Source organism: Electrophorus electricus, chromosome 3, assembly GCF_013358815.1.
Source record: "Electrophorus electricus isolate fEleEle1 chromosome 3, fEleEle1.pri, whole genome shotgun sequence".
Classification (NCBI taxonomy): Eukaryota; Metazoa; Chordata; class Actinopteri; order Gymnotiformes; family Gymnotidae; genus Electrophorus; species Electrophorus electricus.
In genome coordinates, this window is record NC_049537.1 from 22370001 (window position 1) to 22394896 (window position 24896).

The 24896-nt window shown below is 50.7% G+C and overlaps 1 protein-coding gene across 1 annotated transcript in view; it reads left to right on the forward strand.

Moving 5' to 3' along the window:
- The window catches only part of syne1a (spectrin repeat containing, nuclear envelope 1a), a 92585-nt gene that overhangs the window by 55167 nt on the left and 12522 nt on the right, over window positions 1-24896 (forward strand). The window contains exons 83-121 of the mRNA XM_035523949.1: window positions 773-976; window positions 2103-2243; window positions 3103-3225; window positions 3343-3504; window positions 3791-3994; window positions 4606-4779; window positions 6154-6345; window positions 7051-7182; window positions 7278-7378; window positions 7525-7675; window positions 7797-7922; window positions 8039-8197; window positions 8318-8539; window positions 8660-8761; window positions 9105-9224; window positions 9425-9625; window positions 9829-10002; window positions 10208-10339; window positions 10574-10770; window positions 10940-11072; window positions 11170-11352; window positions 11686-11835; window positions 11984-12160; window positions 12409-12564; window positions 12677-12832; window positions 13102-13272; window positions 13386-13519; window positions 13596-13800; window positions 14130-14312; window positions 14743-14889; window positions 14980-15134; window positions 15255-15402; window positions 15513-15607; window positions 15724-15961; window positions 16371-16565; window positions 18645-18770; window positions 19803-19958; window positions 21323-21481; window positions 21854-22020. Of these exons, the coding sequence (XP_035379842.1) occupies window positions 773-976; window positions 2103-2243; window positions 3103-3225; window positions 3343-3504; window positions 3791-3994; window positions 4606-4779; window positions 6154-6345; window positions 7051-7182; window positions 7278-7378; window positions 7525-7675; window positions 7797-7922; window positions 8039-8197; window positions 8318-8539; window positions 8660-8761; window positions 9105-9224; window positions 9425-9625; window positions 9829-10002; window positions 10208-10339; window positions 10574-10770; window positions 10940-11072; window positions 11170-11352; window positions 11686-11835; window positions 11984-12160; window positions 12409-12564; window positions 12677-12832; window positions 13102-13272; window positions 13386-13519; window positions 13596-13800; window positions 14130-14312; window positions 14743-14889; window positions 14980-15134; window positions 15255-15402; window positions 15513-15607; window positions 15724-15961; window positions 16371-16565; window positions 18645-18770; window positions 19803-19958; window positions 21323-21481; window positions 21854-22020 (6251 nt within the window). The remainder of the gene's footprint in view (window positions 1-772; window positions 977-2102; window positions 2244-3102; window positions 3226-3342; window positions 3505-3790; window positions 3995-4605; window positions 4780-6153; window positions 6346-7050; window positions 7183-7277; window positions 7379-7524; window positions 7676-7796; window positions 7923-8038; window positions 8198-8317; window positions 8540-8659; window positions 8762-9104; window positions 9225-9424; window positions 9626-9828; window positions 10003-10207; window positions 10340-10573; window positions 10771-10939; window positions 11073-11169; window positions 11353-11685; window positions 11836-11983; window positions 12161-12408; window positions 12565-12676; window positions 12833-13101; window positions 13273-13385; window positions 13520-13595; window positions 13801-14129; window positions 14313-14742; window positions 14890-14979; window positions 15135-15254; window positions 15403-15512; window positions 15608-15723; window positions 15962-16370; window positions 16566-18644; window positions 18771-19802; window positions 19959-21322; window positions 21482-21853; window positions 22021-24896) is intronic.

Genomic DNA, 24896 nt, shown 5'->3' on the forward strand with positions numbered 1-24896 from the left:
TGGTGCTTGACATGGCTGTCCACTAATAACCTGCTCTCGTTTTCCTCCGCAGAGTTGAGTACTGCGGTTTTCCCTCTCCCACATGACCTCATTAGCAGCACTAGGCGCGTGCGTGCGTGCGTGCGTGCGTGCGTATGTGTGTGTGAGAGAGACACAGAGAGGGAGGGCGTGACCTGTAATCTGAGCTCTGCCCCGCCCTCTCAACACTCTCACCAGCCAGAGGGAACGAGGAAATTTATGCGGGGCGGGGGCTATCCCTCTCACTGAGGTCATTTCCGCATGCCAGTCTCTTTGTGTGAGTGTGTGTGTGGCCGGCTAGAGAGGAAGTATAGAACTGCTCCAGTAAGTCTCTCTTCCTTGGCTGTTGCCCTGCCCCCTCCTTTCTCTCATTGGCCCAGATCACTGTCTGTCGAGTAAGCTTCTGCAGAAAGCCCTGGTAACTGTCCCGCCTCAGAAGCTCTGTCATTGGCTGGGAGTTTAGAATGCGTTTGACTGAGCAATTGCTGGCTTGCGGGTTTTTGTTTTTTTTTCTCCCTCACTGCGAACAGGCAGAGACACAGAAATAGAGAGAGGCAGAGAAGCAGAGACGCAAATCCTTTCTGTTTAATGTGCTGCTGCCTTTCTCTGCCTTGACTCATAAATTCCCCCCCTCCCACCTTCCCATGCTGGACTTTATCTGGACCTCGTATGTTTGCTTTGCCTTGTGGACTAAACCAAGCGGCCCGGGCTTCGGGGGTGGAGGCTAACGGAATGTAACCTGCTGTCGTGACAGGAGCTGGCCCAGAAGATAAAAGGCTACCAGGAGCAGATCGCCGCCCTGAACTCCAAGTGCAAGATGCTGACGGTGAAAGCCAAGCACGCCACCATGCTGCTGACCGTTAGCGAGGTGGACGGCCTCTCGGACGGCCTGGAGGAGCTGGAGGAGGAGGACGAGGAGATGGCCAAGCACCCCTCTACACACCCCTCCGTCGTCATGGTGAGTGCTCCACACACGCTCGCGCAGACTCGCGCGGGGGCCGCAGCGTGGCTTCCTGAACGCCGCCGCGACCGACTTGGGGTATTATACGCACGCCTCCCTCTGTGTCTCATTTCCCTCCTCTCTCTGAGACGTGCATCTGTTCATCAGAAACCTTCTGTTATTTCTCTCTCTCTCGCTCTCTCTCTCTCTCTCTCTCTCTCTCTCTCTCTCTCTCTCTCTCTGTGGAGAATGCTGTCCTTCTGCTTGCAGTGTCATACAGTCACGTCACGTAGTTGTTTATGCAGTGGGTCAGGAAACAGGATGAGGGTGTGCTCTGGGATGGGTGAGCGATTGCCCCGAAGTTGCATCACCAAGAAAGTGCTCAGAAACCGAATTACGCGAGGGGGCCAAGCTCCATATTAACCACGAGAAGAGCGCTGACCACAGTTTGTCTGAGAGTCTGTCTGTACTCTTTGCTCAAGCATTCAGTCATTCCTTATGACCAAGAGAGACAGGGTATAAGTGTGTGTGTGTGTGTGTGTGTGTGTGTGTGTGTGTGTGTGTGTGTAAGAAAGTGTGCTTTGCATTAGTTGAGCTGGGAAAGATCTAATTTTAGCATAATGGCTCAGAGCTATAAATGTTCATCTTAGCTCACTTTGCCAGTTCGTCAGTGTTTTTGACTTCTTTGTTATTCTGCGTGCGTGCGTGCGTGTGCGCGCGTGTGTGTGTAGGAGCAATGAGGCTCTGCTCTTGTTGGTCCTTAAGGTCCATTCCTTTAGAACGACGTTGCTCCTGTAAAGAGCGTAATTGTGTCGTTCCCTGCGGTGTACCAGCGTGGTGGGCTGTGCTTCTCCCCACTCTGCTCTGCTCCTTCCCCTCTTCCCCACCTTTCCCTGCTCTCGTATTCAGCTTTCCCCCCTTCGCTCCTCACTTTCTGGGACATGAATTTATGCTCCGAGGCTTCTTATATCCATGCTTCCACCATTTCCCTGCCATTCTGCTTGTTCTTTTCCCCTACCTTCCTCTCATGGGATTCTCTCCCTCCTTTGCTGTGTGTGTGTGTGTGTGTGTGTGTGTGTGTGTGTGTTTGCACGCTCCCTCTGTACCTCCTTTCTAACTCTGCCTTTCTGTGTGCGTTGGCTAGATGACTGCAGGTCGCTGTCATACTCTCCTCTCTCCGGTAACGGAGGAGTCTGGTGAGGAGGGTACCAACAGTGAGGTGTCCTCCCCTCCTGCCTGTAGGTCCCCCTCTCCTGGGCCTAGTGCTGATGCCTCCCTTAACCAGGTACCTCCCGCCTCCGCTGCGCAACTCCGACGGGCTGCCTCATATAGGGTTAGCTACCTGCTGCTCCGGACCCGGCCAAACCTCCCTGCTTCTGACAAGCGGCTGACCCTTTTTAACCCAGTTCTCTTGTTTTCACCGACGCTTGGCTGTTTGTTTGCAGCTGTTTTCCACCTATTTATTAGTGGCGTTCTGATATGGGAGCGATACTTGCAGCCCTGACCTCTGATTGGCAGAGCTAGACATGACAGAGTGGGAGGGGGGAGCATATTGGGATAAAGACCACAAACAGAGTCAGGGGACTTGATAAGGTGGGAAGAACTGATGATGTCAGGATGTCTGGAATGTAGCATTTCAAACACACACACACACAGTCACAGTATTTGTGGAATAATGAATAGCTCCAGTGAAAACCCTTTGCCAAAGATGATGTCATCTACACGACAGCTGTCCTCATTCCTGACTGTGTTTCTGTGTCTGTGCGTTCATAATGTCACTCATTTGTAAGATGGCTAACGATGTTTTCTGTAAAAACATTTCTGTAAAGACATTTTTGTTTAAAACAATTAATTGTTTATCTGTGTTTCATGTATATAAACCTTTGCAAACAACGAACAGCAATATAGTTCCGGTTCGATGTGGGAATTAAGTTAATTAGGAACAAATACTGGTCTGAACAATGCAGTGTAGTGTGTCGGGCCTCGTGCTGGATGGGGGCGATTGAACATGGCCGTGAAGTACAGAACTCGGACCGTTTGAGCGTCAGGCAGCATCATCGGGCCATGATGGTGTGCACAGATTTGGCTTGCAGTGTGCAGGTGAGGAAGAGGGGCTCACTGCTCGTGTGCTGTCTCTGCTCCAGGCCACAGGAAGGGCCCTGCTAGGCCGCGCCCCTCTGCAGGAGCTGTTCGACCCGTGCATGGAGTCCGCCACCTCCGCTAACCTGGATGACCTGCAGCGCTCATGGGAGACGCTGAAAAACGTGGTAGGTGGCCACATTGACACCCACTGGTAGCATCTTATTTTTTTTCCTCTCGTTTAATTTCATCTCTCTCTCTCTCTCTCTCTCTCACGCCGTCTGTCTGTGTGTCGCTCTGCGCAGATCAGTGAAAAGCAGAAGAGTCTCTATGAGGCCCTAGAGAGACAGCAGCACTACCAGGAGGCTCTGCAGTCCATCTCCACCAAGATGGAGTCCGTGGAATCCTCCCTCAGCGAGGGCCTGGAACCTGGCAAGAGCCCCGAGAGCCAGATGGCAGCACACCAGGTGAAGCAGACGGAGAGTCAGGGCCGGATACGGGGTGTCTGGGCGCCGTTTACCCATCCGACTGCCACTCGAGGCGCCAAATACCTAGCGTCACCCTGTTTATCCTGAGATGGTTGTGTCCTGTGGGTTTTCTGCACCAGCCTACCTGCCGCACTCTTCTTGCCGGTCTCCCAGAAAGTGTTTCTGGCGCCCCCCCCCCCCCATCTCTTTAGACTCACCCTCACGAGGTCCCACGCCCTTAAAACGTGGACGTCTCTTTTTTATCCCTCTGCTACTAACGTTGCAGGCCCTGATGGACGAGGTCCTGATGCTTCAGGACGAGATCAGCGCCCTGCAGGAGTGCTTCTCGGAGGAGCTGCAGCAGGACGACGGCGGCAGCCCGGAGCGGGACGCGGGCGACCGGCTGGCGCTGCACTCCACCCTCACCGTGCTGGGTGAGCGGATGGCAACCATCCGCATGAAGGCCTCCGGCAAGCGCCAGCTCCTGGAGGTGAGCTGCTGCCGTTCTGCGGTGGAGTCAACACGCAGAGACGTCTCTAGGCTTTGACGAACAAAGTCTGGTTTGGCTATTTAGATGAGCGTTGCCGTTCAAATGTCAGCCAGCAAAACCCAAAAAATGATGCAGAAAGAAGATATTCCCTTAGAGTCGTTTCTCCCACTTATATCTTAACTTCACGGTCCTTTATGATAGCTAGGTTTCATGTTTATGCTGCCTTGTTGTGCACCTCCTTTGTTCCCTTCCCTTTGTATTTCCGGGGTCTGTCCTGAAATGTTGCTTCCTGTTCACGGTCCTTGCAGACAACAGACCAAACTGTACACACACGCATGCATATGGCCATGCAAATTCCCCACACGGCCACTGCACTGGACACCTCACCTGTTGTTGATGAAGTTGAGAGGAGTTGTTCAGGACTCCACGCTCTATATTAAGGAGTCAAACGCTTTTGGAAGCTTTGCCGCAATGATTTACCATAACCATTTCAGAAGCTATAACTCCGAGATCCTTCTCCTAACGGCCCTTTGGGTTTTTCAGTAAGAAATGCATTTGTGCTAAAGAGATGCAGAACTGAGTAGAAGGGCATGCCCCCGAACCCTCTACAGGAGCGACTGAACGAACAGCTGGAGGAGCAGAGGCAGGAGCAGGCCCTGCAGCGTTACCATAGCGAGGCAGAGGAGCTTGACCATTGGCTGCTGAGCACCCGTGCCACGCTTAGCTCCGCCCTTCGGCCACATCCAGAAGACATGGACATGGAGGAGCAGCTGAAGGACTGTCAGGTGAGCAGCAGGCCAACGGTGTCTGTGACCACATGGCAGCGCTGTACGTTCCTGCACTCTGTCCTCCTCACCTTCTCTATTTTAGCAGTGGAGGTGTAAAGGAAGATAGAAGTGTTGTTGAAGGACTTTTTATATTCATTGCTAAGTTCTCCTGGAAGTTTAGTGTTGCATGTATTACATGGAAATTAAGTAGGAACTTTTCTCCAAGTACATATTCTCCAAGTACATAAGTTTCAAAAAGGCTGCTATATATAATAGTTTGTCCGGAATATTTTAAATTATAGCTGTCAAACTCAGGGATTAACATTCCGCCATGACCCTTTTTACACCTCTTGAAATTCAAGCAGGATGCCAGGTTTATGAAATTCCCCCAAATGTTTGACATTTCTCTAATACAGTTATCATTTTGTACCTTATAAACCATAGATTACATTTACATTTGAAAATATGGTAACAACAGTCATAATACATGTAATAATCAGGGTGTAATAATCAAGTTCCATGTGAATTTGGAACATTTCGATCCAGGTTGTTACACCTAGTCATTCTGCATATGGAGAATCTAATTAGTTAGACATGAGTGTCTTTCCTTAGTCCTGCGGTCTGGTGGGATTATGGGCTTCCTTCCTTTCCCCTGCGATCTGGAGAGGACGTCGCAGTGCTCCAGGCCCTTTTAAATCGTTCTCGGGAGACACTTGAGATCTATCATTGTTATACATACTTTTCCACATGATTCCTGATGCTGTGTGTGTCCTGCAGTCCTGCAGAGGGGTGCAGATCTGATTTTAAGCAGATCCAGAAGATTACCACCAGGTTCTGTCTCACATGCCCGATTAGCACAATCACACACACGTATCTTGTCTGTCTTATTTTCCTTCGCTTGTGTATGTGCTATTTCAGCATGCAAGCTGCATCTTGGATACTCAGCCTTGGCAGGGGTAGTCAAGTTTATGACGCGTATTTGCAGTGTTATTTGCAGGAGGGTATGAACACAGGGTTCCCTATGATGGAGAAATATTGATAGAGAGGATAGATAAATTGTGTGTGTGTGTGCTTGCATATCAAATCAAAATTTATTTGCCACATGCATATTCATAGTAGGCACAATGATATGAACATTTCCATGTGTTTGTATGTGTGAGATGGACTCATTGGAGGGATTTGAATTTCATTGCTATATTGTGCTGAACAGGGAACAGTTCTTCTCAGACTTTACTTTGCTGACCTCTATTAGCACTTTATTAACATATTCATTCACTTTATTAACATAAAGTTTAAGCCCAGAAGTCACAACGTGAGCCGTGGCTTTCCTGGTGTTCTCCTGGTTCTCCTGGGAGTGGCTGAGCTCCTTGTTCTCCTGCTCTCCCCCTGTAGCACATGCTGCAAGAGATCGAGCAGAAGGTGCTGTTCCTGTCCGAGCTGTCCGTGCACAGCGAGAGCCTGCTGCTGGAGGGCAAGGCGGCCACCCGCGGCGACGCCGAGCAGCTCACCCATAAGCTGCGTGGCCTGAAGGATAGCCTGCTGGAGCTGCAGCACATCCTGCACGACAAACACACACACATACAGGTGAGTTACCCCCACCCCCTCAGCCAAACCCCACCCACCGCACCGAGCCCTGTCCTCATCTGAACTCCTCCCCCTCAACCAAAACCCCCGCCTTCGCAACCATCCCGCCGTAATCCCCGCCCAAACCCCTGCGCCTGCCACTCTGTAACCCCAGGTGCACGCCCGGTATCCTGCCAAAGGGGAAACATCTGTGCGCTTCTTGCCGTAGTTATACCTAATCGGTGCTGTACTGCTGCAGCTAATGAGCAGTCACCAAGCACAGTGTGCTGCCATGGAGACCGTTGTGCAACACACACGCGGCTGTCCTCTTAGGCGGTTGGCCTGTGTTGCCCTTTACTGGATGCATGTCACACTCCAGCACCATTTTGTCCCAGCAGTCGGGGCTTTGTGAGAGTGAACACAGGAGCATCTTTGTTTTCACCAAACTTGGAGAGCTTCTGTAAAATCATAATATTTCTCCACGTTTAAAACTTTGCTGTGTATGTTTGATACGACAAGGCCTCCTTATGGAGGGTTCAGAGTCTTAGTGGCGCGGTGCATGAAACAGATCGCTACATTCGCGTATTCTTTCAGAACCTTCTGGAATGTCCGAAAATGACCGTTTCCATTCGTCCGCGTATCCCGGGTGTTTAGAACCATGCGTCTCTGGTGTCCCGTGTGCGCGGGACCCTGTGCAGGTTTTAACGTGATGTTGATGGTGTCCAGGACTCGCTGCTGGAGCAGGAAGAGAATGAGCCGGACCAGTCGCTGTCTCAGAGCCCCAGTGTGCTGGACTGGCTCAGCCAGGCCCGCTCCACTCGCAGCCAGCAGCACCAGGACTCCGTGCAGAGGCAGAGGGTAGGAGCTCCATCTCCCACCGGAATGCTACACTTCCTATACGGGACAGGAGAGGGTGCGGGGGGCTTACGCTGTCGCCGCTCTGTGCTCTGCAGGAGTTAGAGGCCCAGCTGGAGGACCAGAGGAAACTGATGCAGTCCGTGGCCTCCCGAGGGGAGGAGCTGCTCTCGCAGCAAACCACGCCCAACGGAGAGAGGTGAGCCCCGCCCTCCCGTCTGAGGTGCCCGTCCGGTCCGCGCTACCTCTTGCCTTTTCACGTGTCCTCCTCTGTTTGGACCAGACCGATCTCCTATGCCTTCCGTCCTGTCTGATGTTCTTCTGCCCTTCCGTCCCTCCCTCCAGCCGTGCCGTGGACATGCAGGACTCGGCCGAGCAGCCCAAGAGCGTGAGCGAGGAGGTTCGGATGGGAGCGAAGTGGGAGAACCTGAGCAGGGATCTCCACGCCAAGCTGCAGCTGTTCCTTGACAGCGCGCACCAGGGGCAGCTCGGCTCGGTAGGCGGCTGACCCAGATGCCGCAGCTCCCGGCTTCCTTCAACAGGAAGACGGGCAGACGGGGTTAACATGGTTAACCTAGAACCGAATTATGGCTAAGCAAACATGTCTACTCTTGTAGGTGTACCAGCGGTCACGAGTGTCCAGTCCGGCAGGCCTATTCCGAGGGGAGCTGCTGAGCCAGGACAACCCCTCCCCCAGTACTCTTTTTGAGAATTTTGGCCAAGCAATGGAGGAAGTAACTAAGGTGCAGATAAACCCCAACGTTTCGTAACTTAGCCTGCAGTACCTAAAGGCTCCAGGTTGTGTTTTTGCTCATCTTGAACTGTACTGATCTGCTGGTGTCATGTGTCCTCCTCACAGGCAGGGGGCGCTGATACTAAATGGGGCCAGGCTCTGGAGAAGACTCTTTATGAGGCTGTGTCTGTAGCCTGCTGCTGGCTGAACAGCGCCGAGAACGGCCTGCTCTTCGGCCCCGTGCTACTCTCCGATGACTCAGAGGCGCAGCTCTGCCATCTTGAGGTGAGACGCGGTTCCTTCAAGCGCGCGACCCGTCCGACGGCCGACAATTCGGAGATTTATAAAAAAAAAAAAAAAGAAGCAACTTCTGACACACACTAATGTTTCTCTCCACTCCCACAGGGCTTAAGTAAGGAGATGAAGAATGTTCGTAGGGAGGTGTTTAAGTGTCGGGAGGCGCTGGGAGATGCAGAGTGGCTGGGTGGAGGAGGCGATGGAGGAGGGCATGCGCTGATTGAGGAGGTTCTGGAGGGGTTGGAGGAGAGACTGAGACTGGCGGACCCGTTGATGGAGCAGAGATGTAACAGTATCAGAGTCAGACTGCAGGAACACATCGGCTTCCAGGTGCATGTGGTGGCTGTATTTCTTGCATTCCTGAATGTATAAATATACATATTTCAAACCGGTCGCCTGTAGTTATTTCGTCCTGTTTCTCTGTTTATTCTCTCACATGCGGCGTCTCAGGCTGAATTAAGGCTGTTATTTGCCGCCATGAGCGACTCGAAGCAGCAGCTGCTGCAGAAGATGTCCGTGGCCCTGGAGCGCCCCGCCTCGAAACAGATGGAGGTGAGAAGGAAGAGCGATCCTACGCCCTCACCCACACAGGTTCAGTTGCACTCGCTAGGGCCTCCACCTTCGCAGACTCCTCCATGTCTCGTGCTGGAGTAACATCGTCAACTTCCATCAAATCCGCCTGCCTTTTACTCTTGGTTTTATTAACAGTATCTCATATATTGTATTTCATTTCATTAGGCCCAAAAACACCCACTCAGGGGTGTCACAGTCTTACCTGCATTACACAGTGCAACCATGGGCCTTGCATACTGTGCAATATGTATTTTTTTGAGCCAAACCTGTCGTATCGTATCCGTTAAGAGCTAAATGCGCTCTCTGGGTGCGCTGTGTGCAGACTCTGGCGGAGGCGGAGGACAGTCTGAGGGAGTTTGAGCAGAGAGTATTGGAGATGAGGAGTAAAGGAGAAACCCTACAACCAGACCCGGTGTCCACACAGGAGCTGCTCAGGCTGCAGGTACACGCAGCTGGCTATCTGCCTGGATTTGCGGTTATTGTTGTTGACGTGGTTGTTGACTAGCTTAGCCACGCTTTTCCTCCTGCACTTAACCACTCCATGGCTAAACGCTATAGAACACGCTGTAGTATTGTGTTATGGTCAGAGCAGAGCGTCTGCCTTACTCGTCCCACTGTGTCACTAATGCTGTGTGTCCGTAGGACGTGTACGAGGAGCTGGTTGAGATGGTGGGCTCGAGGCGGAGTGGTCTAAACCAGACGCTTGTCCTGAAGGCCCAATACGAGAAAGCCTTGCAGGACCTGCAGGAACTCGTAGACACGGCCCAGGACAAGATGGCCGCTGACCCCAAGATGACTGTAGGCTCAGTACTTGAAGTTCAGGTCCTCTTGGACAAGCACAAAGTAATTCTTTCTCCACCAATTACACATCTTAATAATAATAATAATAATAATAAGAAGAAGAAGTTAAATTTATATAGTGCCTTTCACAGACACACACCATCTTATTGGTTTCTGCTTTGTAACCTTGCCCTGACTGTAATTACACCATACGTGGTCCGGTCCTAGTGCTGATTCGGCTGGTGCCGTTGTGCCTGTGTGTGCAGGACTTTTTCCAGGGCCTGGAAGCCCATGTGGTGCTGACCCAGGCCTCCTTCAGACAGGTCAGCAGGACAGTGGTGCAACGGGAGGCACAAGCACTGGAGCAGACCGTAGCTCACGCACAGGCTGTGCTCAAACAGGCTCACAGGAGGGGGGTGGAGCTAGAAGGCATCCTGGAGGTGTGTGCGCGCGCGCGTGTAAAAACTATACTTATTCTGAAGAATCCTGAAAATTGTCATTCTCTGGAAATGAATCGGATTCAGATGAATGTGTTGCTACCTGCTTCGTTATACACAACGCGTGTCCGTGGCAGAGACGGCAGTGTAACTACCGGATCATCACTTCTGCTCGTTGAACTGCGTGTTGTTGTTCGGTGTGGCTCAGTCATGGAGCAGGTTGGCGGGGGACTACCAGGCTCTGTACAGGCACCTGGAGGCGGTGGAGGGCAGCATTCCCACTGTGGGACTGGTGGAGGAGACGGAGGAGAGGCTGAGTGAGAGAATCGCTCTTTACCAGGTAAAGAGCAACCAATGGGCAATCCCTACTGATTCCACCAGAAAGCCTGAAAGAACAGTTAACTCTACAGTTAATGTTTATGTTCCTCCATGAACATGATGAATTTATATTAACACCTTACATTCTATAAAAGTTCTAAACAAAGTTGTTTTGTTGTTTCTGTCTTCTTCTGTCTATTTGCTTCTTTCGCTCTTCCTTCCTTCACGTCTTCCTTCCTCTCCTCCCGTGGCGTAGCGTCTGAAGAGCGGCCTGACGGAGCGTCAGCAGCAGCTCTACCAGGTCCTGGAGGACGGGAAGAGACTCCTGCTGAGTATGTGTTGCTCTGAGCTGGAGGCCCAGCTCACCCAGCTGGGAGAACACTGGCTCAGCTGCACCACCAAGGTCAACAAGGAACTGCACCGCCTTGACTCCACCCTCAAACACTGGACCAGGTCTGCCCCCGCGCAGCCCACTCCCTCCATCCATGCATTCTGACACCTCCCATCATTCAGCGATCACAGTCAAGTCGATGGACGTTGATGGAAACATATTCCAGATGCCCTTGTGGCCTACCGTTTCTCGCTGTATGAGGGTGTGCGCATGTGTCTGTTGCTCCTGCAGGTACCAGAGTGACTCTGTGGAGCTGGGCCAGTGGCTGGCTTCAGCTTTAGACCGGCTCGACTTCTGGAGTGCCCAGTCTGTAACCGTCCCCCAGGAGCTTGAGACCGTCCGAGACCACCTTCATGCTTTTCTGGTGAGGAGCTCCCGGAAGCCTATTCAACGTACTGGCGCAAGCCTCCCAAAAGATGCTGCAGTCACCCCAACCCTGCATGCGTCTGGTCTCCCCACAGGAGTTCTCCAAAGAGGTGGACGCCAAGTCCTCGCTGCGCTCGTCCGTGCTGAGCCGCGGCAGCCAGCTGCTGAGGCTGAAGAAGGTGGACACCGCGGCGCTCCGCTCGCACCTGGCCCAGGTGGACACGCAGTGGGCCGACCTCCTCACGCGCATCCCCGTCGTCCAGGAGAAGCTCCACCAGGTGAGGGCTGAGAAATGTGCCATGTTGACGTAATGCATACTTTGCCTCACATTAACCTCTTGAACTTAAGGTCGACTTAAGGTATTTTCTTTAGTTTTCTTACGCTATTGTCTCATTTACCTGTAGATGTAAAAGGACAGGCTAACTGTGCTGATTACCTGTGTAGTTGTATAGGGACAGGCTAACTGTGCCGATTACCTGTGTAGTTGTATAGGGACAGGCTAACTGTGCTGATTACCTGTGTAGTTGTATATGGACAGGCTAACTGTGCTGATTACCTGTGTAGTTGTATATGGACAGGCTAACTGTGCTGATTACCTTTGCACCTTGCAGCTGCAGATGGAGAAGCTCGCATCTCGGCATGCCATCACGGAGCTGATGAGCTGGATTTCAATCATGGAAAACACCATAGAAGAAGACCAGAGCAAGATCATGGAGGCAGTGGGTTCTGAGATGGTGCAGAACTACATCCAAAAATACAAGGTAACAGAGAGACAAGCCCTTATTTAACAATGTACAGCACGCACAACAATATAAGCAAAATCATTAATGTAATCAAACCGACTCACCATCAGCACGAGGATGTGTAAAGTGCCTTTCCCGGGGCCTGCCTGTCCGTCTCTCCCTGCAGGGCTTTCGCATTGACCTGTCCTGCAAGCAGCTGACGGTGGATTTCGTGAACCAGTCGGTTCTTCAGATCAGCAGCCAGGATGTGGAGGGGAAGCGCAGCGACAAGACAGACTTTGCCGAGCGGCTGGGAGCCATGAACCGCCGTTGGCAGATCCTACAGGGGCTCATCACTGAAAAGGTGCAGCCTGCAGTTACCTGCACAGGGTGCCGGTTCCTCGGCGGACCTTCCGTTTGTATGCGCATAGATCACTGCAGAGGCAGCGCACGTGACGTGTAAAGAAAGTAAAGCTTAATGGCTTTATCTTTACGTCCTCTGCATACATATACAGTATTCTTGGCAATTCTGTCTTAGTGAAGTGCTTGCCTTTGTGTTCCTGTTCGCATCCTGACCTGGGTCATCCCATGCTCGACTTCCCCGTGCTTTAGATCCAGCTGTTGGAAGGTCTGCTCGAGAGCTGGGTGGAGTATGAAAATGGGGTCCAGACCCTGAAAACCTGGATTGGCACACAGGAGGAAAAACTCAAGAAGAAGCCCAGGATCGAGGACGTGGCCTCAGCCCAGAACGTGCTGAAAGACTGCCAGGTATCACTCCCTGTGTGCTCACTGGGGCCACACGACAAAGGGTCACGTAGATGAGCTACACGCATGCCCGCCGCACACCTCTAAAGAAACGGCGACTCTTTGTGGCCATCAGGAGCTGGAGGAGTTGGTGAAGGAGAAGGAGAAGGACCTGGGGAAAGTGGGGGAAAAAGGATACCTGCTCATCCGCCACAAGGAAGGAGAGGCCTCCAGTGCTGTCATGGAAACCCTTAAGGGGCTGAACCAGTCTTGGACCAACTTGGACCAGCTGGTGAGCTCAGGATATCGCTCATTCCAGCAGACAGCCGCTGGAACTGTCGGCAGAGAACATACTCAGCAGTAAAAACCGAGTAAAAATATCAGTCAGATCATTTTAGTGCACATTTTTAGTGCTTTATTGTTTCAGTTACACAGCATGATATATTTTTTACTGTATTGTTACCGTTTTCACTGCACCTATAAAGCTAAACACTTGTGACCTACGTTAAAAAAGGTTTGGCACCGTATTCATAGGTGCATATAAAACGTGTCTGTGTGTAGATTGGGCAGGTAAAGGGAAGTCTGCGTGCAGTCCTAGAGCAGTGGAGCCTGTACAAGCGCGCGTCTGAGGAGATCCAGGGCTATCTGCTGGAAGGCCACTACTCCATCTCCCGGCTGAGCCTCCTCACCGGCTCCCCAGAGGCTGTGCTCGTCCAGGTGGAGAACCTCGAGGTAGGTCTACTGTTCCCTCCCGGTGGCTCGTTGCTGCTCTGCTGGTGGTCTCCTGATGCTCTTCTGATATGGGTGTGCGTGTGTGTGTGCGTTTGTTTCTTGCCTGCGACCAGAATCTCCAGGAGGAGCTGGAAAGTCAGGAGAGCAGCCTGATGAAGTTCGGTTCTCTCACCGAGCAGCTGCTGGGAGACTGCCACCCCTCAGCAGCCGACGCCCTCCACGCAGCCCTCGCTGACGTCAACCACAGGTGGGCTTTCACGCCGGCCCTGGCGTGCCCGCTGACCCGAACGCAGCTTCTAAATGGTTCTCCTTGCTGTCCACAGATGGAACACGTTGCTGGAGCAGATCGCGGACCAGCTGAGGAGCAGTAAGAGTCTGCTTCAGCTGTGGCAGCGCTACAAGGAGCTCCATGAGAGCAGCAGCGCAGACGTCCAAAGGATAGAGGAGAGGGCGGAGTGTTTGCTCAGCAGCGCCATGCAAAAGGAGATCGCAGAGCAGGAGGTGAAGGCCTGGATCTGTGACTGCAATGTAAGCCCATCTGACTTCTGATGATCCAAGTAGCACCATTACTACTTAAACCACGATCAAACATGAATGTTACTTAATGTGTTAATTATGTCAAATACCATATCTCTGTTAGATCACATTCCCCAATTTAGTCATAATTCAAACAGCTTGTGACGGAATGACCTCACTGCACAGGATGATCTCACTTCTAGATTCATAGCAAGGGAAGCAGCTAATCATGAAGTTGAGATGTCTCATGAACACATTGAGAATCAGTATCATGACTAACATTCAATATTCGCTTGCTTGCTTGCGTATAGTAAGTGTGAGCCTGTGTGTCATTTCTACAGGACTTGCTGAAGACCCACGGCTCAGTCCTGTCCACCCTGCAGCTGCTGACAGAGGTGGAGGAACAGCTGAGGCAGCAAGTGGAGCCATCTGCTATGGCAACTTTTCACACAGACTATCTGTCACTCAGCCATCGCCTGGCAACAGTGGGACACGCCCTGCAGAGGCAGCAGTCTCTGCTAGAGGTGAGCGTTAAGCCTCTGCTCTTGAGTGCTAACAAATGGAGCAAAGGCAGCAACCACACCCAGTCTCAAACCCAAATCCTCTTGGTGGTAGTCATGTGCGCTAACACACACACACACACACACACACACACAAAAAAAAAACACAAAAAGAAACCAGAGTTATCTTTCAAAATCACTGTCACAAGTTTTATGTCTTTTTACTTTTTTGTCAAATCCCAATTTGATGTCAAAACCTCAGGTTGGCACAACCTCTGTGCCTTTTGTGATATTTCTTCCAAATAACTGCCAACTACCATATATGGTAATTCTTGTGTGAATACTTTCATACATTAAAAAAAAAGAATTCACTCCTCATCAGGCTACACATCAGTGGTGAGTACCAAATGGCCTTGACTGTTATCGGCTCCTGCTCTTCTTTGCTCTCGGTCAGGCTGGCGTGAAGGACTACGAGAGCTTCATGGAGGAGCTGGACGCTCTGAGCCAGTGGCCCGAACGAGTGGAGGAAGTTCTGAGGGAGTCGGATCCTGGCAGGTCCGCGGACCTCCCCTCTCTGCAAGAACGCATGGAAGTGCTGAAAGTAAGAGCCGTCAGGGCCGCTGCTTCCTGTAGAGCGTAGCGGGGTCCGTAGGGGAGGCCGAGCGTGACGCTGCGTTTCCACCATGTCCAGAACCAGATGCTGAAGCTGAGCCTCCTGTCCCCTGACCTGGAACGTCTGAACGGCGTCGGCTACAGGCTTCCCCTGAGTGACCAGGAGATCAGGCGCCTACAGCACCTCAACAGGAGCTGGACGTTTGCCTCAGCTCATGCCACAGAGAGATTCAGGTCCATAAACCGCAGCTGCTGTACATAGCTAACGACCCTAAAGCTTAGCTCGACAGACATGCTCTGCATTTTATGAACATTCATATCCATGAACACCACGAAGCGTGTGCGTGTGTGCAGTAAGCTGCAGGCCCTGGTTCTGCAGAGACAGAGCTTCCTGGAGAAGTGTGAGGCCTGGATGAACTTCCTCACACAGGTGGAGGGGAAGATGGCTGTTGAGATCTCTGGGAACTACGAGAGCCTCCTGGAGCAGCAGAGAGAGCATGAGGTACAGGGACGAGGGGACAGGGGACGCAGGACACACACAAGAGCCTCAAGCTTTAACATGTAATCGCCCCAATTACGTATGTGTGTGTGTGTGTGTGTGTGTGTGTGTAGCTGTTTCAGGCTGAAATGTTCAGTCGGCATCAGATCCTCTATTCCATTATTAGTGATGGCCATCAGCTGTTGAATCAGGGACAAGTGGAGGACAGGTTGGTTGCAAACGTGGGATCAGTCCCAACCCTCGTTTACCTGGAATGACCTTGAGTCGTTGCATTTGACGCCGCTGTGTGTGAGTGCAGTTGTGCCCCGTCCTGTTGCCCCACAGGGACGACTTTGGCCTGAAGCTGGCACTGCTGAGTAACCGGTGGCAGGGCGTAGTGCGGCTAGCACAGCAGAGGCGCGGTGTGATCGACGCGCTCGTCTGCCAGTGGCGGCGCTACACCGAGCTATCGAAGAAACTGCGACTCTGGCTGCAGGAGGCGTGGCTGGAACCGAAGGAGGAGGAGCCACAGGGAGGGAGGGTAGCGCTCCAGCAGGCCCGTCGGATCCTGGACCGCATACAGGTGAAGGGGGAGCCAAAGACCCAGTGCCTGTCTGCCACGCGCCGTAATAACCGCGGGGGTTCTTGGCTCCGCTCCCGCGTACCTGCTGCCTTGCGCCATTTCTGCTTTTCCTGAGCCAGGTCAACATCAAGCCCTTCTAGGACTGGATCTGGGGTCCCAGAGCAGTGGAAACAGGAAACCGCGCAGGGCGGTGGGCTCTCGGGCCTTCGGAAACGATTGCTACCTGTGCTCTTATGTTGACTCAGAGAAAATATTTAATAACATTCAAAATGCATTATTGTCATTTTTAATCCAAGGCCCTTCAAGTTGGTTTCACTGAATCTAGAAAAAAACGGGCTCTGCACTAGTCCGAATCTGCGCGGGTCCCGTTAACCGGACACTCTCTGTCCTCCACCCTCTGCTCCACCAGCTGAAGGAGCGGGTCCTGCAGCGGCAGCAGGGCAGCTACATCCTGGCGGTGGAAGCCGGACGGCAGCTGCTGCTGTCGGCGGATGCCCGGGCGGAGGCGCTCCTGCAGGCCGAGCTCACGGACCTGCAGGAGCGATGGAGGGGCGCCAGCATCCGCCTGGACGAGAGGAAGAAGGAGTTGCTCTCCCTGCTGAAGGTAGCGCATGAGATAGAGCGGCTATCGCTCCGCTGAGGTTCCGCTCTGTTCGCAGCGTGTCGAACCGAAGCTTTCTTCGGCTCCCGTGTGGTCTGCACGGAGCAGGGTGTTGGCACTGTTATCATCTTTTAGCAGCAAACTAAAAAAGTACTCGTTCTCTAAGTTCATCTGAGGAAACACTGTAACAAACAAACACTAAGAGTTTACTCTCTAGCTGTGTCATTTTTACATTTACATTTACAGCTGTTACAGCTGGGAACACCATAGTTCGTGCAGTGTAGCATGTTTAGCTACTGAGAGATTTTGTTTTCTTATTTTTTCCTTTTTTGGCATGGGCCTTGACAGCAGTGCTGTGACCTCTAATGACTGAGTAGAGCTTGCGCGTCCTTGGCTGCTTGCGCTGTGTGGGTCTTCGACGCTCGGTATGCTCGATTTTTGGTAAATATCACGGCTCACCAAGTCCCGTGTCCGTCGTTATCATAGCGTCCCAAACGTTGGCTTTGGTTTAGCTTAGCTTTGGTTGGTGCTGCAGACCATACAAACCCCACTGAGCTGAAAAACGGTGCACGCGATGCGCTGGGATCTGCTGGCAGCGCTCCAGTTATGGTCGTGTACCAGCAAGGGAAGCAGAGCGGGGGAGTTCCAGCAGAGGAAGAGCCTTAAAAATGGAAATGGAAAGGGAGAGTGTGACAGCTGGAGAGAGAGAGAGAGAGAGAGAGAGAGGTAGTGAGAGAGAGAGAACGAAAGAGAGAGGGGGGGGTAGTGAGAGAGAGAGAGAGAGGGGGGGGTAGTGAGAGAGAGAGAGAGAGGGAGAGAGAGGGGTAGTGAGAGAGAGAGAGAGAGTGAGGGAGAGAGAGAGACAGTAATAGAGGGAGAGCGATAGTGAGAGGGAGAGAGACTGAGTGAGAGGGAGAGAGAGAGAGAGTGAGAGAGAGTGAGGGAGGGGTGAGATGGAGTGTGCTGTGTAGTGTGAAACAGGAGCGAGGCACTGAGTCTATGTACAGTACAGTACACTCGATCCAGCATTCAGGGGAATAGAATCATCCATCCAAAGGGATGAACCAGGAAACATGACTCCCCTTGTGCTCTTCCTCCAGCACCCTACCGGGACGGAAGGTACCACAGTGCTGTGCATCTGCGGGATGTGCATGTCAGTGTGTGTGTGTGTGTGTGTGTGTCTCTCTCTCTCCTTCTGTTTCTTTCTCTCTCAGCTCGGTTTGTGTAAACCCGTTCACTTGGGATTGCAGCGTGTAGCTCTGACTTTGTGCCCAACGCTGGAAGTATCGTTTGTAGCTTTGCGCGCCTGAGAGGCAAAGTGTTGCCCTGGTGTTCTGCTGTTTCTGCAGTGTAGCTCGTGACCGATAGCATTCCTGATGATGGTGTGTATTTTAGCCTTAATCTGCTGTAGCATTAGCGCTGAATACACGCGTGAGTATCTGTGTCTGTTAATTAGCATGCAGGAGGGATGAGCAGGATATAGAACTGCTCATTCTGCACTTGTGTTTAGACTCCACTGAAGCCACTGCATAGATGCCAGTTCATTGAATGAAGCCTTTACATACTGTTTGTGTGTGTGTGTGTGTGTGTGTGTGTGTGCACGTGTTTGTGTGTGTGTGTTTGTGTGTGGGTGTGCATGTGCATGCATGCGTGTGTATGCATGCGTGCTTGTGTGCACGCGTGTCCGTGTGTGTGTGTGTGGGTGTGCACGCGTGTCCGTGTGTGTGTGTGGGTGTGCACGCGTGTCCGTGTGTGTGTGTGGGTGTGCACGCGTGTCCGTGTCCGTGTGTGTGTGCACGTGTGTCCGTGTGTGTGTGTGTATGTGTGTGCACGCACGTGTGTGTGTGTGTGGGTGTGCACGCGTGTCCGTGTGTGTGTGTGTGTGTGTGTGTGTGTGTGTGTGTGCACGCACGTGTGTGTGTGTGTGTGTGTGGGTGTGCACGCGTGTCCGTGTGTGTGTGTGTGTGTGTGTGTGCACGCGTGTCCGTGTGTGTGTGTGTGTGCACGCGTGTCCGTGTGTGTGTGTGTGTGCACGCGTGTCTGTGTGTGTGTGTGTGTGTGTGTGTGTGTGTGTGCACGCAGGACTGGGAGCAGTGTGAGAAAGGAATTGCTGCGTCACACGAGAAGCTGCGGGCGTTTAAGAGCAAGCTCTCTCTGCCCTTACCCGAACACCATGAAGACCTGCACAGTGAGCAGATCCGCTGCAAGGTAAGCACACGCTCGCGTCACGCTCGCGGCGTCCGGATCAGTTCCGCTGGACCCAACAGCCTTTTTTGCAGCATTTCAACTGGTCTAGCATGGAAAGGCTGAATGCTTAATGTTCAGTCGGACTGGGTACACGGCTTACCTCTGTGGCGGTTTTGAGCACTGGCTAAGACCTCCCCGACTGGCACATGGACGTACAGAGCCTGTGTGTGTGTGTAAGTGAAGGAACTGTGCGTAAAGTCCATACTCACGGATTAGCTTCCCATCTCTGGGGCATCCCCGGAGTACAGTTCCTGCGTGATTTCGCGGTAGCACGGGTGCGGTGGGCGGAGCTGTGTGGGGGCGGAGAAGGAAGGGGCTGGAGGCGGAGCTGGCCATCTGCACGATCTCCCCGTCAGCTGAGCACTGACTCAGAGCCCGAGGGAGGCAGCTGTGAGTGTGGAAGCCTCTCAGACATGGCGGTTAGCTTTCTGAGCCAGTGCATGTGCTGCTGTCTGCTTCTTGCGTGCTCCCTGGTAAATGCGCTGAAGCCCTAGCCCGTGTTCTCTGTGGACTCATGCTGTGGGTGTCTGGCCAGTTAGAGTGGTGCGAAGAGCCCCAGACTCAGGCACCAGCAGGGCCAATCATGTGTGTTGGTTGTGCGGTTTGCGGTTTATAACTGTTCCCCTGTAGTCGATCCGTAATGAAACGCAGCACATTTCAAGAAATGCCTCTCGTGTGGTAGTTATCAGCGTCACTGGGGATAAATGTTATATAATTTGTTCCTGCTTACACATAAAATAAATGAAAATGCACTGTTAATGTTATTTGTTATTGATCCGAAAGGCAATGGCACACTGGGCAGTTTACAGGGGCTATGAGGATACAGCTCAAGTATTTAGAATGCAAATATTAGCTTGTGTTGACTTTAGATGGGAAAGACACACTTGTTTACTGTCATAATGTGTATTTAAACATGTATGTTTCTGGTTTGTGTGTGTGCATCCATGCGTGCGTGCGTGTGTGTGTGCATCCGTGCGTGTGTGTGTGATGTAGGAATTAGACGGGAGCACAGAGGGCTGGGCTGAACACCTAGCTGCCCTGTGTATGCTCAGAGACTCTCTCTCAGGGGACGTTAGCTCTGATGACCTCACCGTGCTGCAGGAAAGGTTAGAGCTCCTGCAGAGACAGTGGGAGGAGACCTGCCACCAGGTACACACACACACACACACGCGCACACACACACACACACACACACATGCGCGCGCACACACACACACTCTCTCACACACACTACAGAGACACACTGTAAGGCCTTCGTCTCTGTTTGGTTATCAAAGGTCTCTTGCAAGTGACAATATTAAGCTGATGCTGTATTTCCATATGTTTTAACAAGACTTCCCTTAGTGATGCATTCCAGTATGTCACTGGGCCCTCTCATGAATCTGTAGCGTCAGCGCTCCTGGATCGCTTCAGGATCCACCAACCTGAACAAGTCATTAAACAAAGACTATGATCATGTGTTTTATTTGTTCAAAGTTCCAAGTTTATTTGTCACATACATAGTCATACACAGTATAACTGGCAGGGAAATGCTTTTTTTGTGACCGCGATGCCTGTGGCCGAGGAGAGATACATAAAATACACAGAACAGGGAAACGGATGCAGATTAACGAATAAATAAATATGTCCTGATGAATGATGAATGAAGTGGGAATGTATAATATGCATATATACAGTGTACCAGCTGGTAGACGGAGGTCCTGTGTTTTAATTGGTAGGGTGCCACAGCACCACCCCACTTCCCCCACTTGTAAATTTACCACCAATTAGGGAGCCATCCGGGAAGAGTTAATAGCATATAAATATCTTGCCATCTGATTCCAAGCTCATTATCCTTCTCACATTGTACTGTTAAGTTACAGTCAAATATAAAGACCAAACTGCTTTTTTTATATACAGACCTCTTTTAGAAAGCCTGCTGAATATACTTGTCCGAATAACTCTGCTCACTGTATCTGATTGTGGGGATACAGTTAACAGATCCACATGCCGGAGTATTGACTATGCGTTTTGCTACAAACACCCCTTTCTGAGCACGTCACCGCGTTGTCTTTGTTTACCACGTATGGGCATTCCGGGTTCTGAAAGTAAAAGTCCTCCCTGGGCTTTTGCTCAAACTTCCTGAATAGAATTAGCTAGTGAGATCAGATCTGTAATGCAAGATACTCTTCTGTAATTTCTCAGAACCTGGAATGTCCACTTCTGTTGTTTACACACTTGATGATACACTGGCTTATACTGATATATACAGAACTATTCTCAACCTATTTTCAAAACATGATACACCATGTCCTCTTAAGACTGTGATTTTTTTTGTTGTTTCTTTGCTTGTTTGTTTTTTTCCCTGCAGTCATGGCATGTAGCACAGTTCCCATACTTTCGAAGGAAATAACTTATGTTGTGGTTAAAAGAGAAGACCTTTATATATTCTTGCAAAATGTTTGTATGTTTTTTTTGTCCTGTGTCTGTGTGTGCGTGCGTATGTGTGCGTGCGTGTGCGTGTGTGTGTGTAGCTGGCCCTGCGAAGGCAGCAGGTGAGTGAGAAACTAAACGAGTGGGTCCTCTTTAATGAGAAGAACCGGGAGCTGTGTGAGTGGCTCACCCACATGGAGAGCAAAGTGTCACAGAATTGTGACATCACAATTGAGGAGATGATCAAGAAACTGACCAAGGTGAGCCAGACTGCCACAGCCCAGCGTCCTCTTGGGAGTTTACCTCTAATTTCTTGTTTTGCCTTCAGTGGGTCTAGTTTATAATGAACATGGTGGTGCTTGATAGCTGTAAATAATCCTCAAAGGTTTCTCACCATTTCTTTTGCTTGCTTCCTATATTCCTATCATTTAATGGAAGTTATTCTTTTCCATTCTTAAAAAAAACAAACATTTTTATTTAGCAATATTGTCTTTATATATTAAATAGTTTGAACTGTCATTTTAATTTTACGTTTAGTTTTAGTTTAAAAGGTTACCAACAACAATGATTCTGCACAACTGTAATATGGTGCGTGCGTGTGTGCGTGCGTGCGTGTGTGTGTGGTGAACCAGGACTGTCAGGAGGAGATCTCAGTGGCGAGGGAGAACAAACTGCAGCTCAAGCAGATGGGGGAACGACTGGCCCAAGCCAGCCAGGAGAACAAGGCGACCGAGATCCAGTACAAACTGAGCAAAGCCAACGAGCGCTGGCAGCACCTGCTTGACCTCATCGCTGCCCGGTGAGTGCAGGACACACAACGACATCCCGCCCAGCCCCCACGCTCACACGCCCCCCCTCCCCTCCCCTCCGCCGGATACTGCTGCCTTGCTTCACATATGTATAAAGCATTTGAATTTTTCTAATGCATATTGAAATAAATGCCTTATATCACAGTAACTGTTTTTACAACACGCGTTGTCTCCCTGAGAACCTTGAGAGGAACTAAGACTCAGAAGGGGAAGCCCTCCTCCTGTGATCAACACCAGATGGCAAACCAATTATAAGGTTCTAGCCTGCACTGCTGGCAACCATCAGGGGGCCTAGGCAGCATGCTAGGAGAGCAGGACCTCTCAGCCCCGGGAACTCCACTTCCCAGGATCCTTTGGGTTAAACACCTGCTAGTCGGCGCTGAGTGTGCGCCTGCTGGGCTCTGTATTTAAGCCCAGGGGAGCTATAGTCCAGTATCACACCTAGTAGGGGTCAACGCTCTGACACTTCAGAGTGCTAAAAGATTGTGAAAGAGAAAGAGAAAAGACCCCAAAAGAAACTGTTCTGTCCTTTAGCATTTTCTAGGAGAACTTTGCCAATTAAGCACGTCGTGTTTGTTTTTTTTTCCCATTCAACATACTCTGCATTCCCCAGCCCCCTCCAAACAATAAGTAAAGTTGCTTTTAAACTTTCTAGGAGCAGCTTATAAGCCTTAAGAAATTACTAAAAAATATTTACTCAGGTTATTTAATGAGGACTATTTCAGAGTCTGCACACTAAGCAACTAAGCACAAACCAGCAGTAGGACCAGCGGCGGTCTCCATGGCACCCAGGCACAGTTTTTGAACTCTTCAGGAGAATAGATGGCACATACATACTAACCAGTTGGGTACAGCTGGTCCACGGTGGTCAGACAGGTCCTGACACTTAGACTGGACTGAACTTTCGGTGGAGGAACCCAGGGGCTGGCAGCCTTATCCTCAAAGGGCTTGTGTGACAGGAGTTGGTTCCTGCTTGTTTGGGCTCGGCCTATAAACAGACGGTTGTATCATGTTTGCTCCAAATCTGCCACCACAGCAGACCTTTGATTCCTTCTGCACAATGTGAAGAACAACCAAATGGCAAAAGAGTGAGATGTGTGAGGAGTGAGATGTTTGTAGGGGGAGTGAGATGGGGAGGGGGAGGGGGTTGAGATGTGGGGGCGTGTCATTCTTCCATGCCATCATGTGACAGAAAGCATGGAAGTCATCTGAATATGGTCAGCTGTATATTTTCACTATCCTGTTCTTATAATTTATTCCCATTGGTCATCTTTAGGATTCCCAAAATATAGGAGCTTATAGCATTGTTTAACTACTTAACTAAGCGATAATAATGACATAAAAAGTGATTTTGATCTACAGTGTCTAGAGTACAAGTTATCTTACACACACACACTCATACTCATGGCTGGTAGTATTACAGTGCACCTGCCAGCATGTGCTAATGACTGTAGTCTTATTTTAGCTGCAGTGGTACTTGTCACTCTCAGCCACTAGTCATGACTACATGCCTTTCCTCAAGAGCAGTTGTCTCTCACATACCTCACACACACACACACACACACACACAGCAGGAGGAGGTAGAGAAAGTCGGTACAGACCACCGTTTAGACGAGCCAGAAGTTTGAAGAAGGCAGAGGGTTTTTCTGTTTCTCTTGGGCGTTTGACTGGAAATAGCCGAGCTTATCCCCATGGTGCTGGATGTGGGTACGGAGAACATGGCGCAGTGCCCAAGCCAAGACTCGGAGCTGCCAGACTGTGACTGCGACGTGAGCAGGCAGGACCTCTCTCCCCCTTTGTTAATGTGCTATAACGCTTGTTGCCACTTACAGCTGCACCAAAGAGGCTTTTTTTCAATTGTTCTGAGTGCGTAATTCACTCGGGTGTGGTGCTTAGTGCCAGGTAGTATTCACTGCTTCTCCGTTGCATGTGAAGAACTCCAGAAATCGGGTTATGTCTCGATAGCGCACAGCCATAATGACCGCGACGTCGCCTTTGACAGAAGCTCCTGCGGAGAGACGCCTGCACTTTTTCTTTATTTGTTGAGTTGTTTGCCACCGTGGCTGTTATCTTGCATCGGGCTTGAGGAATGAGCCTCGGATCAGCGTTTATTATTTTTTGGGCATACCGAGGCCACATGAGGGTGTTTTATCTTTCACTGGCAATCTTCACCTCATGCCTTGTTTTTGTAGCACAAAGTGAAATCCTGTATGTGTGTGTTTTACAAATGCAAAAAAACGAGTGCCATTCCCAGCTGGTAAGACAAGAGAGAAATGGAGACCCATACAGCACCTCACACTGTATTTGTAAGCACATGTGTGGGACTTTTAATAGACATTTAATAGGCAGTGCAGTATTACGCACAGCTCTCTGCTCAGACGGTTTCACATGTCACATTACTTTTCAGACATAGCAGTTATTAGTTATTCTACTTCGACATTGTCATAGCAATCTGAAAACTATCCAGTCGCCTCTGCAAAACTGGAACACTGACAAAGTTTAATCGCTGGATTAGCTTTCTGTTCATCTTTGGGCTAAAATGACAAATTTTTGTGTAACTGTTTTGTAGACTCTTGATTTTCCATGGTTGAGTGAATCCCGCATGAAGAGCAACTGATGCATGTACAGTTGTGGCAAAAAGTTTGAGACTGACACAAATTTGGGGTTTCAAAGTTTATTGCCTCAGTTTTTTTAGATCCTTTTGTCAGCTGTTTAAGGTACAGAGAAGTACGATTATTACCATTTCATAATGCGTCCAGTTTAAGCAAAGACTTGTGGACTGACCACAGGTTCTCAATGGGATTAAGATCTGGGGAGTTTCCTGGCCATGGACACAAAATTTCAATGTTTTGTTCACCGAGCCACT